General features: G+C 39.5%; 1 protein-coding gene across 2 annotated transcripts in view; it reads right to left on the reverse strand.

Moving 5' to 3' along the window:
* Positions 1–16,044: 16,044 nt before the first annotated feature.
* Positions 16,045–21,968, reverse strand: part of RASEF (RAS and EF-hand domain containing) — a 43,563-nt gene continuing 37,639 nt past the window's right edge. For both annotated transcript variants that reach the window (XM_069777692.1, XM_069777691.1), the window contains exon 17: positions 16,045–21,774. In XM_069777692.1, the coding sequence (XP_069633793.1) occupies positions 21,666–21,774 (109 nt within the window). In that variant the 3' untranslated portion in view covers positions 16,045–21,665. The remainder of the gene's footprint in view (positions 21,775–21,968) is intronic.

Here is a 21,968-nt window from a genome sequence, read left to right on the forward strand (position 1 = left end):
CTAACTCCAATTCACAAGTGAAAAACATGTTTCATCTCTACAGGAATGGTTCTGTCCAGGTGTCCTGGTTTCAGCTGGGATAGAGTTAATTGTCTTCCTAGTAGCTGGTACAGTGCTATGTTTTGAGTTCAGTACATTCAGAAGAATGTTGATAACACTGATGTTTTCAGTTGTTGCTCAGTAGTGTTTAGTCTAAAGTCAAGGATTTTTCAGCTTCTCATGCCCAGCCAGCAGGAAGGCTGGAGGGACACAAGAAGTTGGCACAGGACACAGCCAGGGCACCTAACCCAAACTGGCCAACAGGGTATTCCATACCATGGGACGTCACATCTAGTATAGAAACTGGGGGGAGTGGGGCTGGGGGGATCGCCGCTTGGGGACTAACAGGGCATCAGTCAGCAGGTGGTGAGCAATTGCATTGTGCATAATTTGTATATTCCAATCCTTTTATTATTACAGTTGTCAATTTATTAGTGTTATCATTATCATTATTAGTTTCCTCTTTTCTGTTCTATTAAATCCATTTCTGTTCTTATCTCAACCCACAAGTTTTACTTCTTTTCGCGATTTTCTCCCCCATCCCACTGAGGGGAGGGGGGAAGTGAGTGAGCAGCTGCATGATGCTTAGCTGCTGGCTGGGGTTAAACCACGACACCAGGGAATTACACATGGAAACATGTGCCACATAGTGCATGCTCAGGAAAAAAAAAAAAAATTATTTGCACTGCACAGACAGTCTGTACGTGTGCCACTAGGTCAGGTCATCGAAGTAGGTTATCACACCCCAGGTTATCAGACCTTATCAGACCTTCGGAAATCTTGGAGGGGTGGTCAGAAGCCTCATATTCTACAAAAAAGAGTTCAAGGAGGACTCAGAAAAATAAATAAACAAACCCCACAAACCTGGCCAAGCATCCAGATTTTCCTAAATACTTGGCAATCAGAACCACTGTCCTTAGGTCTTTTCTGGCCACATGCTTCCATCTCCCCATTAAATACTTGTGTGACTACTTATTTCTTTTCCATTTGATCTTTTATCGTAATCTGGGAAACTCATCTTTTCTGCATTGATTTGTTCTATCATATGTCTTACTGTTTTCTCTGTCCTCACACATCCTACCAGTTTAGCAAAGCCTGTGTACTCTGCCTCTTGCACACTCAGCATGAAAGCACACAGTCATATCATCAGTGCCTACATGACTTTAGGTACCCCTCAAAAAATCAATACACAGATCAATCCCCCCAATCACACTATAAGATCTGTGTTCACAGCAATTTGAATGGAAAAGTTCACAGAATACTCTCAAATCATTCCGTAAAAGCCATTTTGTATATCCCATGTCAGATATTGATGCAATAAAAGATCACATGAGAGTATGATTTTACATATTTTTCACCATTTATAGAAGCAATGATTTTGATATATATTTTTCTTCATTCCCTCTACAACAACTTGCACTTCAGTTCTACTGACATTTACTTTCATTTGTGTTGCAAGAAAAATGAAGGTTGCATTACACTTGTTATAATTCTATCCCTTGCTTATAACTTCAGCAAATTTTACTAGGTAAGAGGGAAATTTTCATGCTTCTCTCTGCTTAAGGCTATATTAAATTTATTTAAATGTATCAGCAGAAACAGCTCAACCATTTCCCAGAATGAGGTCAGTGGAAAACAAAGAAAATTGGTGAAACTACCTGTTTAAGTCAGATAGTTTGTTTAATACTACTAGCCACTTCATGACTTGCATTCTGCAGATCATGAGCAAACAATCAAAAAGTTACATGTGCTATCTTGATAAACATATGCAGAGTTGAAAAAGCATTTGGAAAACAGTGAAATCTTCTTTTGTCCAAGCTTTAAGTGAGATTTGTATCTTAATTCTTTGAAAGGTCTAGCTTTCCTTCACATTCCCAAATCACTTCAAGCAGGCACCTTGGCAGTCTGTTACTTACCGGTATGGGAGTCTTATGAAAAACACACTTTTATTTCCCAGGAATAATACTATCCATTTTGCAATATCTTCTGGTACAACCAAAACAGAAGTAAGTGTTCTGCCACACCGAGCTGTACCATCTAGGATAAGCAGACCAAGTCTACGCTTGATTGTTCTATCTGCTGTGGGAGTTTTCCCGGAAATGTTATACTCTTATGCCAGAGTCAAGGGTCAATCACAGGAACTTCAGGTATCAGCATGCCTATGGTTTCCAGCTTACACACACTAGCAATTCAAGTAACACTGTATCTCTAGTCTCTTTTGTTAAAAACACAAGCAATTAAATGTAGGAATATCTTCTCGGATAAGGCAAATCCAAGGCTGAGATGCAAACAGTGAGTATTACAATGGCTTTGTCCCTTTTGAGTTCCCGTGATCCCCTGAAACAAGGGAAGAGAAATGATTAGCCAAATCATTCAAACTACAAAATCCAGACCACTGCTCTGGTAATCTAAATGGCTCACAACATATACTTGCACTCTGACAAGATTTAACCAATTTTTTTTTTTTTTCCAGACAGATGGTGTTCACCATGGAGGAGGGGTTACCATTCAGAATAATTTATTTTAGGCAAATTATTTTAGACCTCACACTTCTCTATTTTACATTTTACATATTTCCAGTAGATAGTAGACACCAGCTCCACAACCCACATCCTTTCCCTCCTCACTGCTGGGGATACAGCTGTCTCTCACTGAAGGTAATCATGCTATAATTAAGAAACCCCTAGTTGGGGCAGCCGTTCAATGAGCTTGGTTGTTGTGAACTTGGCCTGACCAACACCTGACTTACCCAGACAACAGGAAAAACAGCTTGGACAAAGATTATCTCAAGTGCATAGCCTAGGGTTTTCTCAGAATAAACTTGAACTTTATAATACAGACAGTGATCGTGCTCTATCCTACACTCAGCAATGTAGTCTTATGCTGAATCTGTAAAGGACTTGGGGGGGGAAAATGATCAGATAAAAGTAAATTATACATGGAGTTTAGACTTTCAACATTCCGGTTAAAGCTGTCTTGCAGCAACTTTTGACGGGCTAGCATAGCTTTACTTTGTTGCACATATTTAAAAAGAAAATCCGCAACACCAAATGAAGAAAAATCTTTTGTCTCCGGAGTTGTGACAGAACAGGAAGTTCTCTTTTCCAACTGTTTAAAGTTCTTGCTCTGAGGTCAGAGGTGGTTTACCTTCTCATGGTAAAAAGGCAACAGATTCATATCCATAGCTCAAGTCAATTCTGCATGCACTTCTTGTGGAGAAGTTCCTGAACCATGAAAAGAAGAGTCCTTGAAACTGTGGTCCCAAGATAACCACTAAAGAAGGAGTAGCAAGCATCTGACATCAACATTTCCTGCTACTTAAAAAAGGATGAAGCAAATCTTCAATCTCGATTTCCAGCCATTTTTGGCAGACAGCTACATCTTATAGGCTGGACTCTGGAGAGTACTCTGGAGACATTATGATAACCCCTATTTGTCCTGTTTCTCCTGATAGCCTCTCTAACTGGTAGTCATTTACTTGCTAGGGAGCAGCCCTCCTAGACGCTAGTAGTGTCTTATTTGCTAAATTTTGAGGGGGTAAACTGAGTGAACATAACAAGCCTGTAGATGTTATCTAATAGATACTACTAACTTCAGCAGTCACAAATAGTCCAAGAGTAGTGAGTTGCCAAAATACCATCACATCCCTCCTTCCCTAGGTGCAATCAGTTGCTTTCAAGCCTCAATTGAATTTCAGGTTTGGGGTTTAAGCTATTAGGCTTCATATGTATGGAACTCACTTGAAAGGCAACCATTCTCCTTTGTCATACTTGTAGAATTACTAACACCAGAGTCATAGCTGGAACTTCAGTGACTTCTGAGAAGGCACAGCTGGTAAGACTTTCAGCTTCAAAAATCTACTTTCCTACTTGTTCCAGAGCAACCCTTATCTGTCTCTGGGGCACATTGAAAGTAACTGCTGAACTGGAGCTGCAAGAAAGTGGCTGGAGATGCATAAGACTACTGACTTAGTTGAGATGTGAAGACCATATCTATCTTCTGTATCTACCACTCCTGCATTAATTTTTATCTGATGAGTTTCACTCATCTGCTAGGACAGCCAATTTAACTCAGTGAGATTAATTATTTTGGAATACTAGTAATATAATGGTTAAACCTGCTCTTGTAGGCTAATCTAGATCAGCATCATATGTGCCCTGTAATGATTGTTCCACTATTATCTGTAAAGGCTCTGTTGAGGTCACATAGATATTTGCCTGCCTGAAACAACTTTCATAATCAATGCCTAAAATACACTGCCAGTTAGGATTTCTTATTTACACAAGGAATTAAGATCTCTTCATTTACGAGAACTATATTTGCCAATAATTCACATTTCAGTTCTACCACAACACACAGCAACATTTACACCAATTAATAAGGCAGTTGTTTAGTCATATATTTTAATATATATGTTGAAACTTAATTAGCCTCTTAAGTCAACCTGATTATGTCTTTTTAAATTTCTGCTTTTCTTATTTGCTGTAAGTAAGCTTTTAAACACAAAATACACTAAGCAGCATTTCATCTGAATCCTATCAAACAAAGCTATTGAAGCATGAGGTCTATATAACCAGTGAAGCAGAAGACCATGCTATTACATGGATAAATGCTCCAGAGTTACCGAAGCAACACAAAAACAATCATAGAAACATGGCTTTTGAAACCTCATAAGCAACTCGTTTTGGAAGAAAGTTTTTGTGTGTATATATGTGAATATTCACATACACACATAAATATAAGCCATTTGACATCAAAACTCCAGGACAGATACACGTGGCTTTGATTAAAAAAAATTTTATTACTTCCCATTCACCTTCTCCCCAAAACAATAGAAAACAAGCCAGAAATCAAAGCTATCTATCTATGAGACTTAAAAAAAAAATAAAAATAAAAATAAAAATAAAAGGAAAGAATCCTTATTTCCTTATTTCTTATTAATCTTCTTCACATGTTCAGACAAAGAGCAAATAGCAGTTCCCAACCCGTTTTGTCTCAGGAAACACCATCAACTCACAGTAGCTTCAGCACCCACCGTCTTACAAACTCCTCCAGGGCTCCAAGAGGGCTCTGCTTGGGCTCTAATACAACTTATACTCAGTTGTCATCTGGGATTAGACCCTACCTCCTGGCCTACCTTTTAGACAGCCAAACTTATACCCATGTACACATGTAGGGTGTCAGGGCATTTGCTCCCCAGGGTGACTGGAGAGGGCTATTAGGTACATAGGCCCAGAGGCCTGGGCTCCCAAGCCCTCAGCAGCTGCAGCCACCAAAAGGTCCATCGGGGAGGTAGATGATGCCAAGGATGGGGCTCTTCCAGGTAGCGGACATGACTGACCGACCTTGAAATTCTCTGTTTAAAAAAAAAAAAAAAACAGAAAGAAAAAACCTTATGTAAAACAATGTGAGTTATAAATAAAGCCAAGTACAGCCAAGTCCCATGGAGGGCTGTGACCTGCTCCCAGCATGGCGTGTGGGAGCACGAGGCAGCACCAGCACCCAGAGCGGGGCAAGGCCGACCGTCACAGAGAGGCTGGCTGAGCATGAAATTTTACTCTTCTTTATGCAATTCACCCAGCGATGCAGAAAAGCATGCTTAGCAGCTTGCTGCCCTGACTTCCTCCCAAAAATAGGTGCTGTTACAGGCTGCCCATATAAATAGCACTCTCTTAAGGCCTCCAGTTACCCTCTTTGTGCTTTCTGTCCCCAACTCTCCCCATCCTTCTGAGTTTATTGCCCTTCATAAACACTAATTTCCTCACCGCCCTCACCGCAGCCTTGCTAGCCTGCAGCAGGACAATGTTTGCTCTCTCTCCTCCCACACACAGGGACTCCACACACAGTGTGGTAGGAGTTTGGTTCAAAAAAAACCACCCTGGGGCCTATCCACAACAGTAGACGTCAGCAGCCACCACCTCACCACACCACGCACCCTGAGGGATGCCATTTCACACCACCACCTCTGGCAGAGGGGACAGCCCCACAGCTCCACTCCCACTCAGCAGCCCCACTGCTACAGGGGGAAACCCTCAGGCCAACTCCCAGGGCCAGCGTCCCGCTTCACCCTCACTCAGCAGCTCCCAGGGAGCCCCAGCCTCCTTCACCGTGCCCTCACCAGCACCCACCAGCCGGTGCCTTGCAGGGTTGGGACCTCACAGGAGGCTGGCAGCAGCTGGTCGGGGCAGAGCCCTTTTCTCTGGTGTTTGTGCAGCACCTGGAAATCTTCAGTTCAAGACTCCCGTGATCCTGGGGGGCAGCAAACTCCCCACAGCCACAGGCAGCTAACCCAGGCCTCAGTGACAGGGGCACTGGGCTCTGGGGGTGACGGCAGGACAGGTCTCACCTCAGCCCACAGCCTCCACAGTGAAGGCAAAGGAGTAGAGCCAGGCCAGCGTCTTTGATCCAGGGTTAGAGGCTCACCACTTAATGAGTAGTTTTTTCCACGTTTGCAAGTGTTTTCCACACGCAGTAAGGCTAGCATGGAGCTCATTTGTTTCCAACAGCAAACATTTGTTCATTACCCTAGGCTGATCAGCAGGGTAAAGAACAAACATTTGCTGCATTGATGAAATGGGGCAATGAATAAATACCTTGGGACTAGCCAGTGTTAACATTTACAGTTGTTTTAGTTAACTTGAGTTAATTGCCAATCAATGCATGCCACTACACAACCAAAAATTCTAATCAGGATAGTCCCAAAGTGAAGGCCTTCTATTTCTTATAGTTTAATTATTTACTTACTCAAAATTAACAAATTCAGACTATCAAGATACATGTGTAAAGGGATTCTTAAAAGAAGTAATCTCTTCAGCCCACAAAATAATCCAGGACTCAAAACATGGCACACATTCCTCTGTGCAATGTTGTCAGCCAGAGGAGCTAGAACGGGTTTTTTTTCCTTCATTCAAAGACCTTAATGAAATGCTTTTCATTACAGAAAACTACCCTAAGCAATTTGTTTTCATAATAATAATAACCTAAAAGACAAATGAAAGCAATCAAAGAATGAAACTGATCCAAGCATTTTTGCAAGACAGCAGCTGGCACCCATAGCCACAGACATATCTGCTGCACCACTAACTGCAACATGAGAACAGCTAAACCAATGTATGGCAAAAAAAATGTGCTTGAGGGAGTTAGAATTTTTGAATGTGAAGTTTAGCCTTGGGGTAATTTTCACAACCAAGTAATAAACCACTCAGAAGGGTTGTTTTACTGAAAACAGTACTGAATTTAACTAACATCGTACAAGTGTTCTGCTATACTAACCTACTTTTTGACTATTTGTATTTCTAACGTGGGGGGGGTTGTGTGTTTGGTTGTTTTTGCAACAGGAGCCTAACCTAAGGGATTAGTAGCGAGAATGAATAATAGCGAGAATGAAGAGTGTTATATTGAACTTTGCTGCCCTCTAGTGACTACAAAGAACAAGCAACTAGAAGAGAGCGTTTGCTGTAAAAGGTTTCTTTGCTCTCAAGATAGAAGTGTTCAGTTCGGTATCGCTGAAGTACGACAGAATTTTTTGAGAGTGAAATCTTTGTTAATCTTAGCCTTAAACTATCATTTTGAATATGCAAAGTACTTGAATGTAAAAAAATTAAACAAACGTTTCTGCAAATGGAATGTGTAGTGCAATAAATGATCACATTATAATCAGTGATACTTTTGTGTTGCATTAAAATACTTCATGACAAGTAACTCAGAAAAGCTGCAGCTGCAAACAAGAAATCTATATTACTAGTTCAATGAACAAATTAGTCTAATTTATCTAGGAAACGTTTTACATATGTGACTGTTTAGTGGGGATTTTCACGATAAACAGTGTCAGACATTTCAACAAAAAAAAACCGTAAATCATAAATGTGCATCATTGTCTTCATTCCATAACTTGCACATATGCACAATTGTCCGTCATTTCAGCAGGAGTAAATGAGTACTATAAGGTTTGTTAAAAATCCAGAGGTTTTTTTTTTTACAAAATCTGTATTTTATGATAGACAAGTTGTTTCATAGTCCTTCATACTGTAGTTCCAAATTGCCAATATTTTGTGACTGTGTTTTTTTGTTTAGCTTATAGATGTTAACTAATGGGACCTTGTCCATATTACAAATGCTGAAAATCATACCCTTTGATGCAGTTTCTTGATGCAAAAGATTTGTTTCACCAGCATAAATACCAGTTATCAGGAGCAGATTATAACAAACTGAAACACCATAGTAAACCTCCACAGCGAAAACACTTGTTTTCACCTTTACATGCAGCAAGATGGTGGAGACCCTCTGAATCCTTCAGACTTAAACCCCCAGTTAGACTTCACAGTCATTTGTAACAATGTAATCAAGTTACAGCAGCTAGCTACATAATCATACAACTAGTGTAGCGGTTTTGGTGGAAAAGGGGTTTGGAAAGGGTTAATGGACCCTTAATGTTTGCTAGTTAACCATTCTTGAGTAAATTAACCATTATTTTTCAAAAGTTCTGGAGTATAAGATGGTTGCTTTATGAAATTAATGCTGATTTCTCAAATTTAACTTCCTTAAACTGGCATTTCTTCCTAATAAAGCAAGCTATTGCCACTCAAGTACAGTTACAAATTGGGAAAAGGAATAGTCTGTTCAAAGGTTACAGTGTCGTTGTCTGTATTAAGGCATTACCGAGGCCTATGTCTAGCACTATCAGGACATTGAAGTCAGTCTCTGATCCAATGCAATCATAAACTAAGTAGATGGTGCATTTATGTAAGCCAGACTATTGCCTTTTCCAAGTTCTCAGGCTGTATCTAAACAGCATGCACCACAGATGCTCCTTGGATGCTCCAAGGAAGCTTCTTCTGGACCTCGCTCCCATCTCCTTTCTGCTAAAAAACAAGATGAATGTGCAAAGTGAGGAGGAATGGAAACAAACATGTTGTGAACGGGGATCACAATCAGAGCACGTACCCAGGCCTAAAAGACCAAAGTCAGTCCTGAGTCCATAATGTTTTTTTGATGGTGCAAACTTGTCTTCTGTAACTAGCTTCAGTAAAATTCTCTCTTGAATCAGACTGCTACTGGGAAAAAAGCCCAACTTGTTCATGCCACCTTTACAGTCTTTCAGTTTGCCAACACCTTTCAGGTTCTCATGCACTTGTGCTCTGACTAGCAGAACATGTTCCAGGTTTTGGTTAACCCAGGACTACAATGCCCCAGATAAATGCAGCAAAACTATTAATTCTGTTATTAGCAACCTTTTATCTCTGTAATGAACCTGGCAGAAATGAGGGCACTAAACACTAAACAGCTATCTAACTAATAACCCCTGGGACATACACATGCACTCTTTTAGATACCTGCACTGGACTATTCTACTCCACCCATAAGATCTTATCTGAAAAGAATCAGTGACAAAAACAGCTACCCACATTTTTCTATCTGAAATCAGACCAATGTCAACCACTCTCAGAGAAAGTGTTCTACCACCTGGGCTCTTCTTTAGTAAGTTGGCAATGAAATGATAACATAATTATCTGAGAAAGTTTTCCCTGAGCCAGAGCAGACACAGGCCCAGGAGTGTCAGAAGACACAGCACTTACACTGGGATCACAGTGAAGAGGAAGGGACGGAAGTTTGCAAAGGAATAGCTATGGGTGAAAAAAAAAATGAGAAAAGACATGAATAATTTGAAGTGGATGAATGAGAGATATGAAAAAACATGGAAGGACGATAGTGAGAGTATGGGATGGATAAACAGGTAGAAACACAGGAAGAAGTTAAAAATAAAAAGACTAAAACAAGAACTAGAAAACTCCAGGACTTGTGTGCAGAACAGTAAGCCTTTCTGGGTGTGCTGTGCAGGATGACTTTTGGCTTTCAAATATTTGGTCACATTTTTTGGATATACAACTTTCCTTCAAGAAGAAAATATTTTAAATATTGACATATGAATTACTCAACTGCCTAAATCCTAAATCTCAAATTTAAGATAAAAGTGAGAAAAAAGATGGGATTGAATAAAATATTATGGCTTAACAAAATGTTTACAGAACTTGTCTTTAAAGAAAAAGACCCAGGTTAAACCTGCTTATACCTCTTTCATTCAAAGTTATATAGGCACTTGTGTGCTTTGCTGGTTGGATTTTAAAGCTCCCCATCTAGCTTCAAATGTATTCTTTGGAAGTATAATTTTACCACTTTTATTCAACAAAATCCTATCAGTAGCTAATCACCAAAGATATTTCACACTCCACATCACCAATTTGTTCCATTCACTGAAAGTGTCGTGTTCTATTTTGAACTCACTTAAAAGCTTGATTTGTCGTCGCACTCTGGGAAAGCCACTACACACAGGCTTCATGACTCCTATCCTTCCCTGTACTTCATTACTTGTAAATACACTTCAAAAAAAAAAAAAAAAAAGAGACAAGTCTTTCTTTAACAGGCAGAAAAAACTATCTCTCCATTACACACATGAAATGATCCGTGTATGTTCCCCATTTAAGAAGGACAGATTTTATGCCCATCACAGCACTTCACTGCTCCAATTATTCACGTTCCTCTTCAAAAAGCACAGCTATTCTGTGAGAACCATAGTGCTCAAATGGTCCATGAAGTCTTTAGCAAAGACACTATTTATTCCTTGGGACCACCTTGCAAGCTAAGTCGTTCATGCAAATCTTGAAAAAGGATCATTCTGAGGCACTTCTATACTCAAATGTTGATGCATATTCCCAAGTAGTTACAGAATAGAATGTAAAACCTGTTGTAGTACCTTGGCCCTGGGAAGTGGTTGAGTCACCATCCATGGAGGTATTTAAAAGACATGTAGATGTGGTGCTTAGGGACATGGTTTAGTGGTGGACTTGGCAGTGCTAGGTTTACAGCTGGACTCAATGATCTTAAGGGTCTTTTCCAACCTAAATGATTCTGTGATTCTATGATTCTATGTACATGGTGTGAGAGACTGAAAGAGTTAATGTCTCAAACGCTGTGGTGGGGCAAGTTCACAAACCACTCATGACACCTAATTAGCGTAATCAGTTCAAGTGCCCACCCGAGGGAGGGGCAAGGATGATAAAAGGACACACACTGAAGCCCCCATGCATGCGCCTTCCAGAACTGGACCCCTTGGCTGGTGGGATCAACGCTGGACCCAGGACCGGTGAAATCTTTCTTTTCCTTTTTCTCTCTCTGTCTTGTTATCTTTCTCTTTCCTTTTCCATAATCCCTACACCTTATCCCTTTAAGACATAAAACTGTTGACCAGTTCTGGGACTAAGAGTGGATCCAGCTGCCCCTGGGCTCCTCTCTGAGAAGGATTCTAGAAAGCAAGGAGGTCTGCTCTGAACCTTGTGACCCAACAGGAGGGAGCTCCTTATTCCCTGAACTGATGTGTATGGTTACCATGGGTTACACGGGTTACTGAGGCAGTTCCATGCCAATTCCTGTTGTGAGAAACCCTCGCACCTACCGTTATGCCTCCCAAGTTCAGGTTGCTTCTGCCATGAATAAAATGCTTAACTGATCATTTGGTGTCGCATTATTTTAATTCAGCCCAGGGGAATTCCAAATTCAACACGACTCCCTGGTCTGTCTAGTTGTATTGGGTCTGGCTGAGATGGAGTTAATACTCCCCATGGCAGCCCTCATAGCACTGTGCTCTGCATCAGTAGCTAGAAAGGTGTTGATAGCACACCAGTGTTTTGGCTACAGCTGAGCAATGCTGGCACAGCATCAAGGCTGTCTCTCCAACATTTTTGCCCCCCCCCCCAATGGCAGGCTGGGGCAGGGCAAGATCTTGGGAGGGGACATAACCAGGACAGCTGACCTAAACCAACCAAACAGATATTCCATACCATATGACGTCAGCTCAGATATAAAAGCTAAGTAAAGGGAGACGGAAGGGGGGGGGCATTTTGTCTTCCGGAGCAACCACTACGCGTACTGAAGCCCTGCTTCCCGAGAAGTGGCTAGACATCGCCTGCTGATGGGAAGTAGAGAATAACATCATTTGTTTTTTTCTTTGCTTTCGCGCGCGCAACCTTTGCTATCACTTTATTAAACTGTCCTTATCTTGACCCACGAGCCTTTTGTTATATTTTCTCCCCCCCGTCCAGCTGAGGAGGGGGAGTGATAGAGCGGCTTTGGTGGGCACCTGGCATCCAACCAGGGTCAACCCACCACACTAGTCCAGGTCGCGACGCATGGTAGCCCAAAGCACTTTGCAATAAAACACTGAAAATACTCTGTGGGTTTCAAAGGCAAAAGTAGTTGCCAGTATGTGCTTAGGAAGATACAACCTTGGATTCAGAGCAGACTTACACTAATAGGAAAAGATGACAAGGACACTGATGTCACTATTCCTTTTATAAAAAACACTATGGGAAAGCTCCTGTGATCTAGAATTTTAATTTTTTAAAGTAAAGAGAGTAGTCATTGTTTCATATACGTATATGCATGCATAATACATAAATATATACATGCATGTGTGTATATAAAAGAAAAATAAGACTATATATATTCTGATGTGTATGTAGGCATATATATGTGTATACCTCCCTAAATCTGATTTTCCATAATCCGAATATTGCTGTGCAAAAAGGGGTTACTAGTCACTGCTTAGCCTTACACTATCACTCACATTTGGTCACTTCAGATGACCTGAAAATAAATGTGCAAAAAGCATATGCATTTTAGTGTATTTGCTAAAATCTCTTAGAGTAGAATTTATTTCGTCTATACAGCTTTGTTCAGATTTCCACCAGTTTGACCAAGGATAATGGTTAAGAATGGGAAGAGTTACAGAGTTCACAAAGGTTGTGCTTGTGACCCACAACTGTGGTTACAGGCAAGTTTAATGTTACAGCTCTGATAGTGCCAGAACAATGTCTTCAGTTTAGGGTAAAATAAGTCTAGCAGGAATATTTTAGAAAATAGCAACTAACTACTTCACAAAGTGTTACTGTAATTCACAGTTTGGGGGTTAGATTAGATTTATCTAAAATATTTTACCAAACAGATAACTTCTATTTTTATTTGCATCACTTATACACAGTTTAAATACAGCACTGTCTGCTCTCACAGGCCTAGTTTTAGTTTGACATCTTTCACACAGTTAATTTGCTCCATTATTTTATCTTAGAATGTGCATCTATTCAGTATATAGAGGTTAAGTGAGTTTGTTCAGTGAATCAATCCAAATCTCAGGCACTTTGACTTATTCAACTGATAAAGGGAACTTTTGTCACAAATTTACTGCAAAATGCCTGAAGATTTTCTCTGACAACTCCAATAACAATTACCTCTGTAAAGATATGTTTGTGACATGAATAGAACAATTCCCTAAGAACTACAAAGGAAACACTCTACATGAATGGATACAGACTAAAGCGGAAAGCTACTTTCAGAAAAAAAAAGCCATGAGGCAACCAGTATTCTGTTCTAAATATAGTAGCTTTGGCCTTTTTTTTCTGTTTCCCTCTATCTTAAATATTTCCATTGCTCTTTTATTCTGGTGCCAACACTTTTAACATTTTTCGTCATGGAAATTCATGGTTGGAGGTGGGGAGCAGAAGAAATAAGCAGCTCACAAGGAGGATTTTCTCCATTCTTTTAAGGATTCTATCCTTGATTCTGTCTTTGATTTTTTTTCCCCCCTATTTTTAAATAAGATCAAAAAAAGACCTTTTCCAAAAGGAAAATAGCAAGTTCTTAGCAAAGTGATTATTTGCACAAAGTAATAGAATAGTGTAAATAGAAAACTACCAGGTGAGTATTTTTAGTTGCAGTAAGAAGATCAACTTTCATTGCTGCACATCTCATTTTCCTTGGATTACAACACTAGCTTATGAACTAGAATTCCCCACTGACCATGATACCAGTAAGAAGATATAGACCCTTAATGTAGGAATATAAAAATTGTTTCTGATTATATGCTGATAGTATCAGGTATTAAATATGGCTAAATGTTTCAGTTTTAACAATAATTTTTAATTTGTGCAAATTATAAAAAAGGCAAACCTACACACTAATTCTTACTACTTTTATAGCCATGGGAAGAATAGGCTACAAAAATAAGGGAGGAAAATACCTAAAGAGGAAAATTAATATGAAAATTAAATATGCTGTCTTACTTATTACCTTTGTGATCTAAAAGAAAGGAATTCAGGCTTTGAAAAGAGCATTTTGGTAGTGACACACACCCCAGCCCATCCTTTCAGGGCTTATTGCTTTGTGGCAGAAAAAAGCACACATTCATGCTTTAGCTCCAGATCCAATCACTAATGAAGCTGCATATGAGCTTTGAAAAATTGGACTTGCTCTCACACTATGCCTGCTGTCCCAAGCCACACTTTTTCTGTTGCCTTAACTCCAATTAAATTGGAGGTTTATATGCATGAGAACACAATGCCTTTATGGACTTCAGAGTAGCTACAAAAACCAACTCAAGCAAATCTAAAATTCCTTGAGAACTGCCAAGGAGAAGGTCAAAGTTTCACTCCAAGCCTAGAAACAAAAAGAGATACACAAAGTACTACTACCCAATGCCACTCTAAACTCATCTCATGAAAGAGAACAAGGTGTCAAAACTTTGCAAGGGCACATGTCAGCAGTACTCAGCAAAGCAGCAGCTGTTCTGAAGCCTAGGAACATACACCACAGCAGTTCTGCCAGTAGATCTAAGGACTTAAAAATCTGTGATACCTCTCTTAGATTGTTCTCAACTACCTTACTTTTTATTAAAATTGAGTATATTCAGTATTCTGAGTATTGTACTTATTAAGAATATATTTGCAAGAAGATACCAGACAATAAAGTGTTTTTAAGTTCCTATTGGATCAACATGGATGGCAGGACTCAAGGAGATGTGGTGAATGGAGTTAAATCCAGTTGGCAGCCAGTGACAAATGGTGTTCCCCAGGGCTCAGTTCTGTTTAGTATCTTTAGCAACAATCTGGACAAGGGGATTGAGTGCACCCTCAGTAAGTTTGCAGACAACACCAAGTTGGGTGGGAGTATTAATCTGCGTGAGGGTAGGAAGGCTCTACAGGGGGACCTGGACAGGCTACATCAATGGGCCGAGGCCAGTTGTATGAGGTTCAACAAGACCAAGTGCTGGGTCCTGCACTTGGGTCACAACAACCCCATGCAGCGCTACAGGCTTGGGGAAGAGTGGCTGGAAAGCTGCCTGGCGGAAAAGGACATAGGGGTATTGGTTGACAGCCGGCTGAACATGAGCCAGCAGTGTGCCCAGGTGGCCAAGGCGGCCAGTAGCACCCTGGTCCGTATCAGAAACACCGTGGCCAGCAGGACTAGGGAAGTGGAACAGGCTGCCCAAGGAAGTGGTTGAGTCACCATCCCTGGAGGTATTTAAAAGACGTGTAGATGTGGTGCTTAGGGACATGGTTTACTGGTGGAGGTGGCAGTGTTAGGTTTATGGTTAGAGTCAATGATCTTAAAAGTCTTTTCCAACCTAAATGATTCTATGATAACATTTAAAGTTGCCAATTTTACCTGAGGCAGCTTTTAATTTGGGTTTTGGGGCAGTTTTTCTTTGACATATGGACCCCTAAATATTTTCTGTTTGAGGTGTAGAGCCTTATATAGAGCATATTTGCAATAGGCTTATTACTTTTGGCTACTTCTTTCTTTTCTTTCTTACCTCACCAATATCATATATTAGTGGTTAGAGTCAGAGAGGCTAAAGCATCTCTGTAAACAGATACAGCATCATAATTTCAAGACTTATTTGGGACTCACAGGAAGGACAGCTCTCAGCTCAGATGTAAGTTGATGACTGTTCATTGAAGCTTAGAAGTTGGAGGCAGTCAGAGATACCAGTGGTTGCATCACTGTTTCATGCTGTTGGCCATAGAAACTGGTGAACCCTAATGACATTAAGCTGACAGGTCACAGATGTTATGCCAGACTGCTGCTCACTAGCACTTACAAAAAGAAAATACACTGAAGAAGTATGGCTATTGAAACGTATTTTATTATACATCAATTTGTAATACCAAAAGTGTGAAACATATATATGTACAAAATTACAGTGAATGCAGTGATCTGTAGTTTTGAGGAGGAACAAACTGCATGAACACCACACTTCTACTTGTAAACAGTATAAATTAAAAGTTTCAAAAGTTTTCACAATTTAAAGCCTTATTATCTAATACACAGACTTTTATTAGAAGTTGGCACATGCAATTGGCACTGAATTTCTTTCTCATACTAGTATGAAAATACATTACTATTTTAAATACTTAACTTTATATTCAGTAGGAAACCTTTGCAGCTTGGGTTTATTTGTTACTCAGCCACCTAATGACTAATTTCCTATAAACCCAGCTATCTATAGCTGTAACTCAAAGAGCAGAAATAGTAGAAAAAGGACTTCTTTTTACAAACTAACACATTTGAGCCTACATTCCACGAGTCAAATTTTCTTTTACCATAAGAAGAGTTCTCTCACAAAGCAAGATAGGTGGGAAAAAAAAAAAGAATAATGATGAATATTGATGTTACCAGTCCTAAGGATACCAATAAGAAAGAATTAGGCTTCACAGTAATACAGTGGGAGAGAAATGCTAAAATAACTAGGGCTGTAAAAAGCTTCTCCATCCATAAGTATCCTGGACAGAGTCAGAGAGATAGCATTACATCCTGTATCAAATCTGGCAGGGGTAGTGGTAAGGGCATTTGAACTGCATATGAGATACTGGATTACCTAATACAGTCAGAAACATTGTGGAAGTAGGGTTCTTTGTAATATAAATGAATAAATATGTCCCCTTGGTTTATGAATTAGGGATCTTTCACTGAAGTCTTGTTCCCTAAAAAGTTACCTAGCATTGTTGTACAGCAGTGGATTGGGGAAAAAGGAAAATCTCTTTAAAAGGATCTATATATGAACAGATTGTCTGTACTAGCACAGAACCTATTAGCTTAATTGAGGATCTGCATGGGTGCACATCTACATGATGCTCCTTGCATGAGTGGCCTGTAGATATTTTGCTTGGAATGAAATACATTTTAACAGGCTATACAGATTTAAAACTGTAATTTATTTTTCCTAAAATAACAGAGGATTTTGTAGACAACACAAAAATAGCTACACAGAAAAATACTTAAACCATGTTAGGCCATAACTGTACTTCTAAGAACAATTAAAAGAAGCTGCAGCTTGTCTTATTAAGCCACTGATGTGTGTTAAACAGGCACAAAGTGGTTACAAGAACTTATGTAATCAAAACATTTTCAGAGTGACTTACAGAAATTACTGCCTCACAAATGTGTACTACACCATAATTTAAAAGGGTCAAAACCAATACAGGATAAAATAATACTTCCATGTCAACTAAATAAAAATAATTTATTTACAGATCATGAGGAAAAACACGAAAGGCCTTTCCTTTTCAAATAAATACATGTATTAAGGGACACATCCACTAACTAAAAAAATAACATTGTGCAATTAAATGAATAGTTCTTATGTACTAAAGTAAACCATAAAAACATCTGAAGTACAATAGTGCAACCATGTCAGAACATAAAGCTAATGTTTGCCATTTTACATTTTAGGTAGAAGGCAAGGTAACCTTTCAAAGCAGAACAACAGAAAACTTTATATATTCATTATCTCCATGTTAGATACATGCTTTAATTTCGATATTTAAATAATTGTTTTCCAAGTTCTTTGCTTTATAACATGAATTCTGCATGGTATTATATGAATATTCAGACTTGATGGAGCTGATTATCATAGGATTTCTAAAACCAGTTCCAACTGAGCTACAGCTATATCCCCATTTGGTAGAGCTTTTTTAATAATTTAGACTTTGAACATAAAACTTACTCCAAGGTAAAACTTTATTAACAGTTTCTAACCCTGAAACTTATTTAAAAAACAACACAGTTTCAAATGAAAGTTGCTTCACATGACACATAAAAATTAGAGCTTAAAAAAGGGATTCAGTTTATATAATCTGGCCAAACAACACGAGGGAGATTTTGGTCATTAAAATGAATGAAAAACAGTACCCAAAATACCAATGGCCCAGTCCTGCAGAGAGAAAAAAAATAGGTGTGAAGGCATGTCTCTGAACTCACATCCTTCAGCCAGGCTCTCTGCAGGCATGGACATTCACATGGCTCTCTCTGTGTGGTAAGAATCTTAGATATGAAAGCAATTACTGCACATGCACACATGCTGCTAACTCTGGGACGTGGAACCCACATTTGCAAGAGGTACCTCGTGATGTTATTATACTGGTGAAGAGAAGGCCAAAGGGGATCTAATAGCCTACAGATAGTGAAAGGGGAGTCACCAAGATCGCAGCCAAACTCTTCTTGGTAGCAGGAGAGGATACAATGATGGGAAACCGCTACAAATTTGTAGCCACTTGGGAAACTGAGGTTGGACATGGAGAGAAATTTTTATCCAGAAGAGGAGTGCAAGCAGGGGAACAGGTTGCCAGAAAGGTGGTGATATCTCTGTCTTTGGGGATTTTCATAGCCTGGCTAGCCAAACCCACAGCTAACCTGATCCAGGGCTGGCAACAGTCCATCTCTGCTTGGGTGCTTGGGAGGTTAGACAAAACCACTTCCAGAAATACTTCTTGCAAATAAATTTATGTGATTCTCTGTACCCAACCAATGTTTCACTCATGCAGGTGTGTCAACAAGGTTTAGGCAAACATATTTCACCTCATTTACTGCAGGCCAAGACCACAGAGCTGGTCAAACACTGTGGTTCAGGAGAGACACATAGAACACTGATCCTCAGTCTAAGCCCTGCAAGTTAGCAGAAGTTAATAACACTGAAGGAGCAATATTTTGGAATGGAAGTAACAGCTTATAATCATGACCTTCTCATCCTGAGAAAACGCAAACACCTACATGTTGTAAGCTTACACTTTAAAAAGCAAGCACCGGACCACCTCCCCCTCTCCTCCATACTGCTGCAGGAAGAACTATCTGCAAGTACAACCCACATTAATTCCATTTCCATTTCACTCCTTTGGAGAGAGAAGCTTTTATACACAAACACAGAAGAGGCCCTCATCAATGCGCTCAGTTAAGCACGTTTTTCTCCTCAGAGAAGCTAACTGCAACTGTAATTTTCTTGTTTAAATAATACAGGGTTAATAGTAAACAATACATATGTGACCAGGCATATTTCTGGTACACCTGCATCTCCTCCTTCGTTCTCTGCCACATGCTCCAGGTAAGTCTCAGGATGACAGTGAGGCCTCTTGTACTGCTGGGTGGGAATAAGCTACAACATTACAGCCTCCTCTGTGGAATAAGGTAGTGTGTGAAGATTCCCTTAGTACTTCAAAAAGGAAACCAAACATGTTTTCTCTTCTAAGGCTGAAGTACAATATACTGAAACAAAGTGTGTTATTGTCCTGGTTTCAGCTGGGATAGAGTTAACTGTCTTCCTAGTAGCTGGTACAGTGCTATGTTTTGAGATCAGTATGCGAAGAATGTTAACAACACTGATGTTTTCAGTTGTTGCTCAGTAGTGTTTAGGCTAAAGTCAAGGATTTTTCAGCTTCTCATGCCCAGCCAGCGAGAAAGCTGGAGGGGCACAAGAAGTTGGCACAGGACACAGCCAGGGCACCTGACCCAAACTGGCCAACGGTGTATTCCATACCATGGGACGTCACATCCAGTATAGGAACTGGGGGGAGTGGGGCTGGGGGGATCGCCGCTTGGGGACTGACTGGGTGTCGGTTGGCGGGTGGTGAGCAATTGCACTGCGCATCATTTGGACATTCCAATCCTTTCATGATTGCTGTTGTCATTTTATTAGTGTTATCATTATTAGTTTGTTCTTTTCTGTTCTATTAAACTGTTCTTATCTGAACCCATGAGTTTTACTTTTTTTTTTTTTTTTTTTTTCTTCTGATTCCCTCCCCCATCCCACTGGGAGGGAGGGGAAAGTGAGTGAGTGGCTGTGTGGTGCTTAGTTGCTGGCTGGGGTTAAACCATGACACCTATCCCTTCTGGCACTAGATTTCTCTGTCTTGATAAGAACAAGTTTTCAGATAGTTACCTGAGGATTAGCTGCTCTGATCTAGAGGTTTCAAAGGATGCCTAAAACCACTGCTTCTTCCTGCTTTAAAACTGTATGTTTTTTTAAATGATGAACCATCCTGTTTCTGAGAACTCCACATTTTCTAAAACTGATAACAGAACACAGTCTATATAGTGTTCAGATATAGTGCTGACAAAATGCAGTAACAGCTGTTAGTCATATGGGTTTCCAATCAGTCCATAAAACTTTATACAAGGTTGATTTACTGAGCTAGGTTTCAGCCTGGAGTTGTTTCATTAATACACACAGAAAAGATTGAAACAGTTTGCAGGCTCTGAAGGGGCCCTACCCCATTCCGATCAAAATTAGTGAAAGCTGAGAAGAATTGGATCATGACTGTTAACAGTAGAAATACCTACAATTTTTACTACACTATAGGACTGTTGGGAACAATTTATTATAAGTAATAGTAACTCAGTTTTTAGAGATGACGTCACCTAAAGCTACCACCTGGTGAGATTCTCAAGAGTTTTCTTAAAATTAGGCAAAGGAATTCTCACTAAGGTAAGTAGTTGCTGTTCATTTCAGGGACTTTTTGTAATGAACAATTCATACAGGTGCTTCTGCCTGTGCAGCAATTCTTTCACCTGCCGCTTTAAAACTTCAAATATGCATAAAGAATATCCATTAAAACAGACTCCTCTGTACTATTACAATCCCTCAATTAGTGTCTGAATGGAAGACATTTGAAAAACAAGGGAAAATTACAACCCATATCTGTTTGTAGTACTAATAACGACCTAGTCTAAACAAACAGGCAGGTATTGGATCATTAACTCATCTCGGTAATCCTACATATCACAGGTATTATAGTCGCTCTGGAATTTTGAATGGTAATGGTCCATGCCAATGTTCCTTTCACTTCTGAGCTGTGTAGGATCAGATGTAAAGTCTACTTCTCAGTTCTGAATCAAACCCCAACTCCCATAATTAAATAAATTCTAACTTGCCAACCTCTGCAAAATTATACCAGATCCACATGCACCCACACTGTCTTCTCCCAATACAGACCATTCTGCTTCATGCCCTGAACTTAGCATTTACTTGGATCCAGGCAACCCTTTAACGGTTTGGAGTTTTCTTGGGAAATGTTTCATCAATATATAATTTAAGGCCTTCAAAAAACTAGATAAGCAGACATGAGCAAAAAGAGATTAAATTAACTGAAGCTGTAAATTTTTCTTTTCCTATGAGTGATATTTGATATTATCATGTTCTGTATGTAAGAAATACTGAGCCCATAAAGAAACAAGCAAGTAAAGAAGATAAAATATATTACAATATTGTATGCAGTGACTACTGTAGCATTGACTCTGAGCTCACTTCATTGACTTACATTACTTAAGAAAAGCAAAACCAGAGCCTATGAGGCAAAGCAAGTGCACAAATGTGAATGAGTAGAAAGTAGAGTCTGGATTTTTAACATGATGTGCAATTTCTAAATACACAGATGTATCAATCCACGATAAAAAGAACACATTATTAAAATCCTTCTTTTTTTTTTTTAAATATACAAGTTATTTAGGTCAGGAAAAGTATCTGTCACTTAAACATTGCAACAGTTTTTCGTGAGTGCTGATTTTTTGACAGGTGTCCCAGCCAGGCTAGTTACTGACCTCGTATCATCTTGATTATCACTTCGTTTTCGTACTTCCCTGTAAAAAAAACAAACAAAGAAACAAAATAATGCACTCAATATATTTCTATTCATGTTCACTGTTCCGTTTCTCCCAGTATATCCTACAGAGCTTACCATCACATCTATTGCATGGTTAAAACTACAGTTTTAAGTGCACAGAATCAGCATGTCTCATAAGTTTTAAATTTGGGAATCTATCAATATTTCTAT

The sequence above is a fragment of the Haliaeetus albicilla genome, chromosome Z (assembly GCF_947461875.1).
Source record: "Haliaeetus albicilla chromosome Z, bHalAlb1.1, whole genome shotgun sequence".
In the NCBI taxonomy this organism is placed as follows: Eukaryota; Metazoa; Chordata; class Aves; order Accipitriformes; family Accipitridae; genus Haliaeetus; species Haliaeetus albicilla.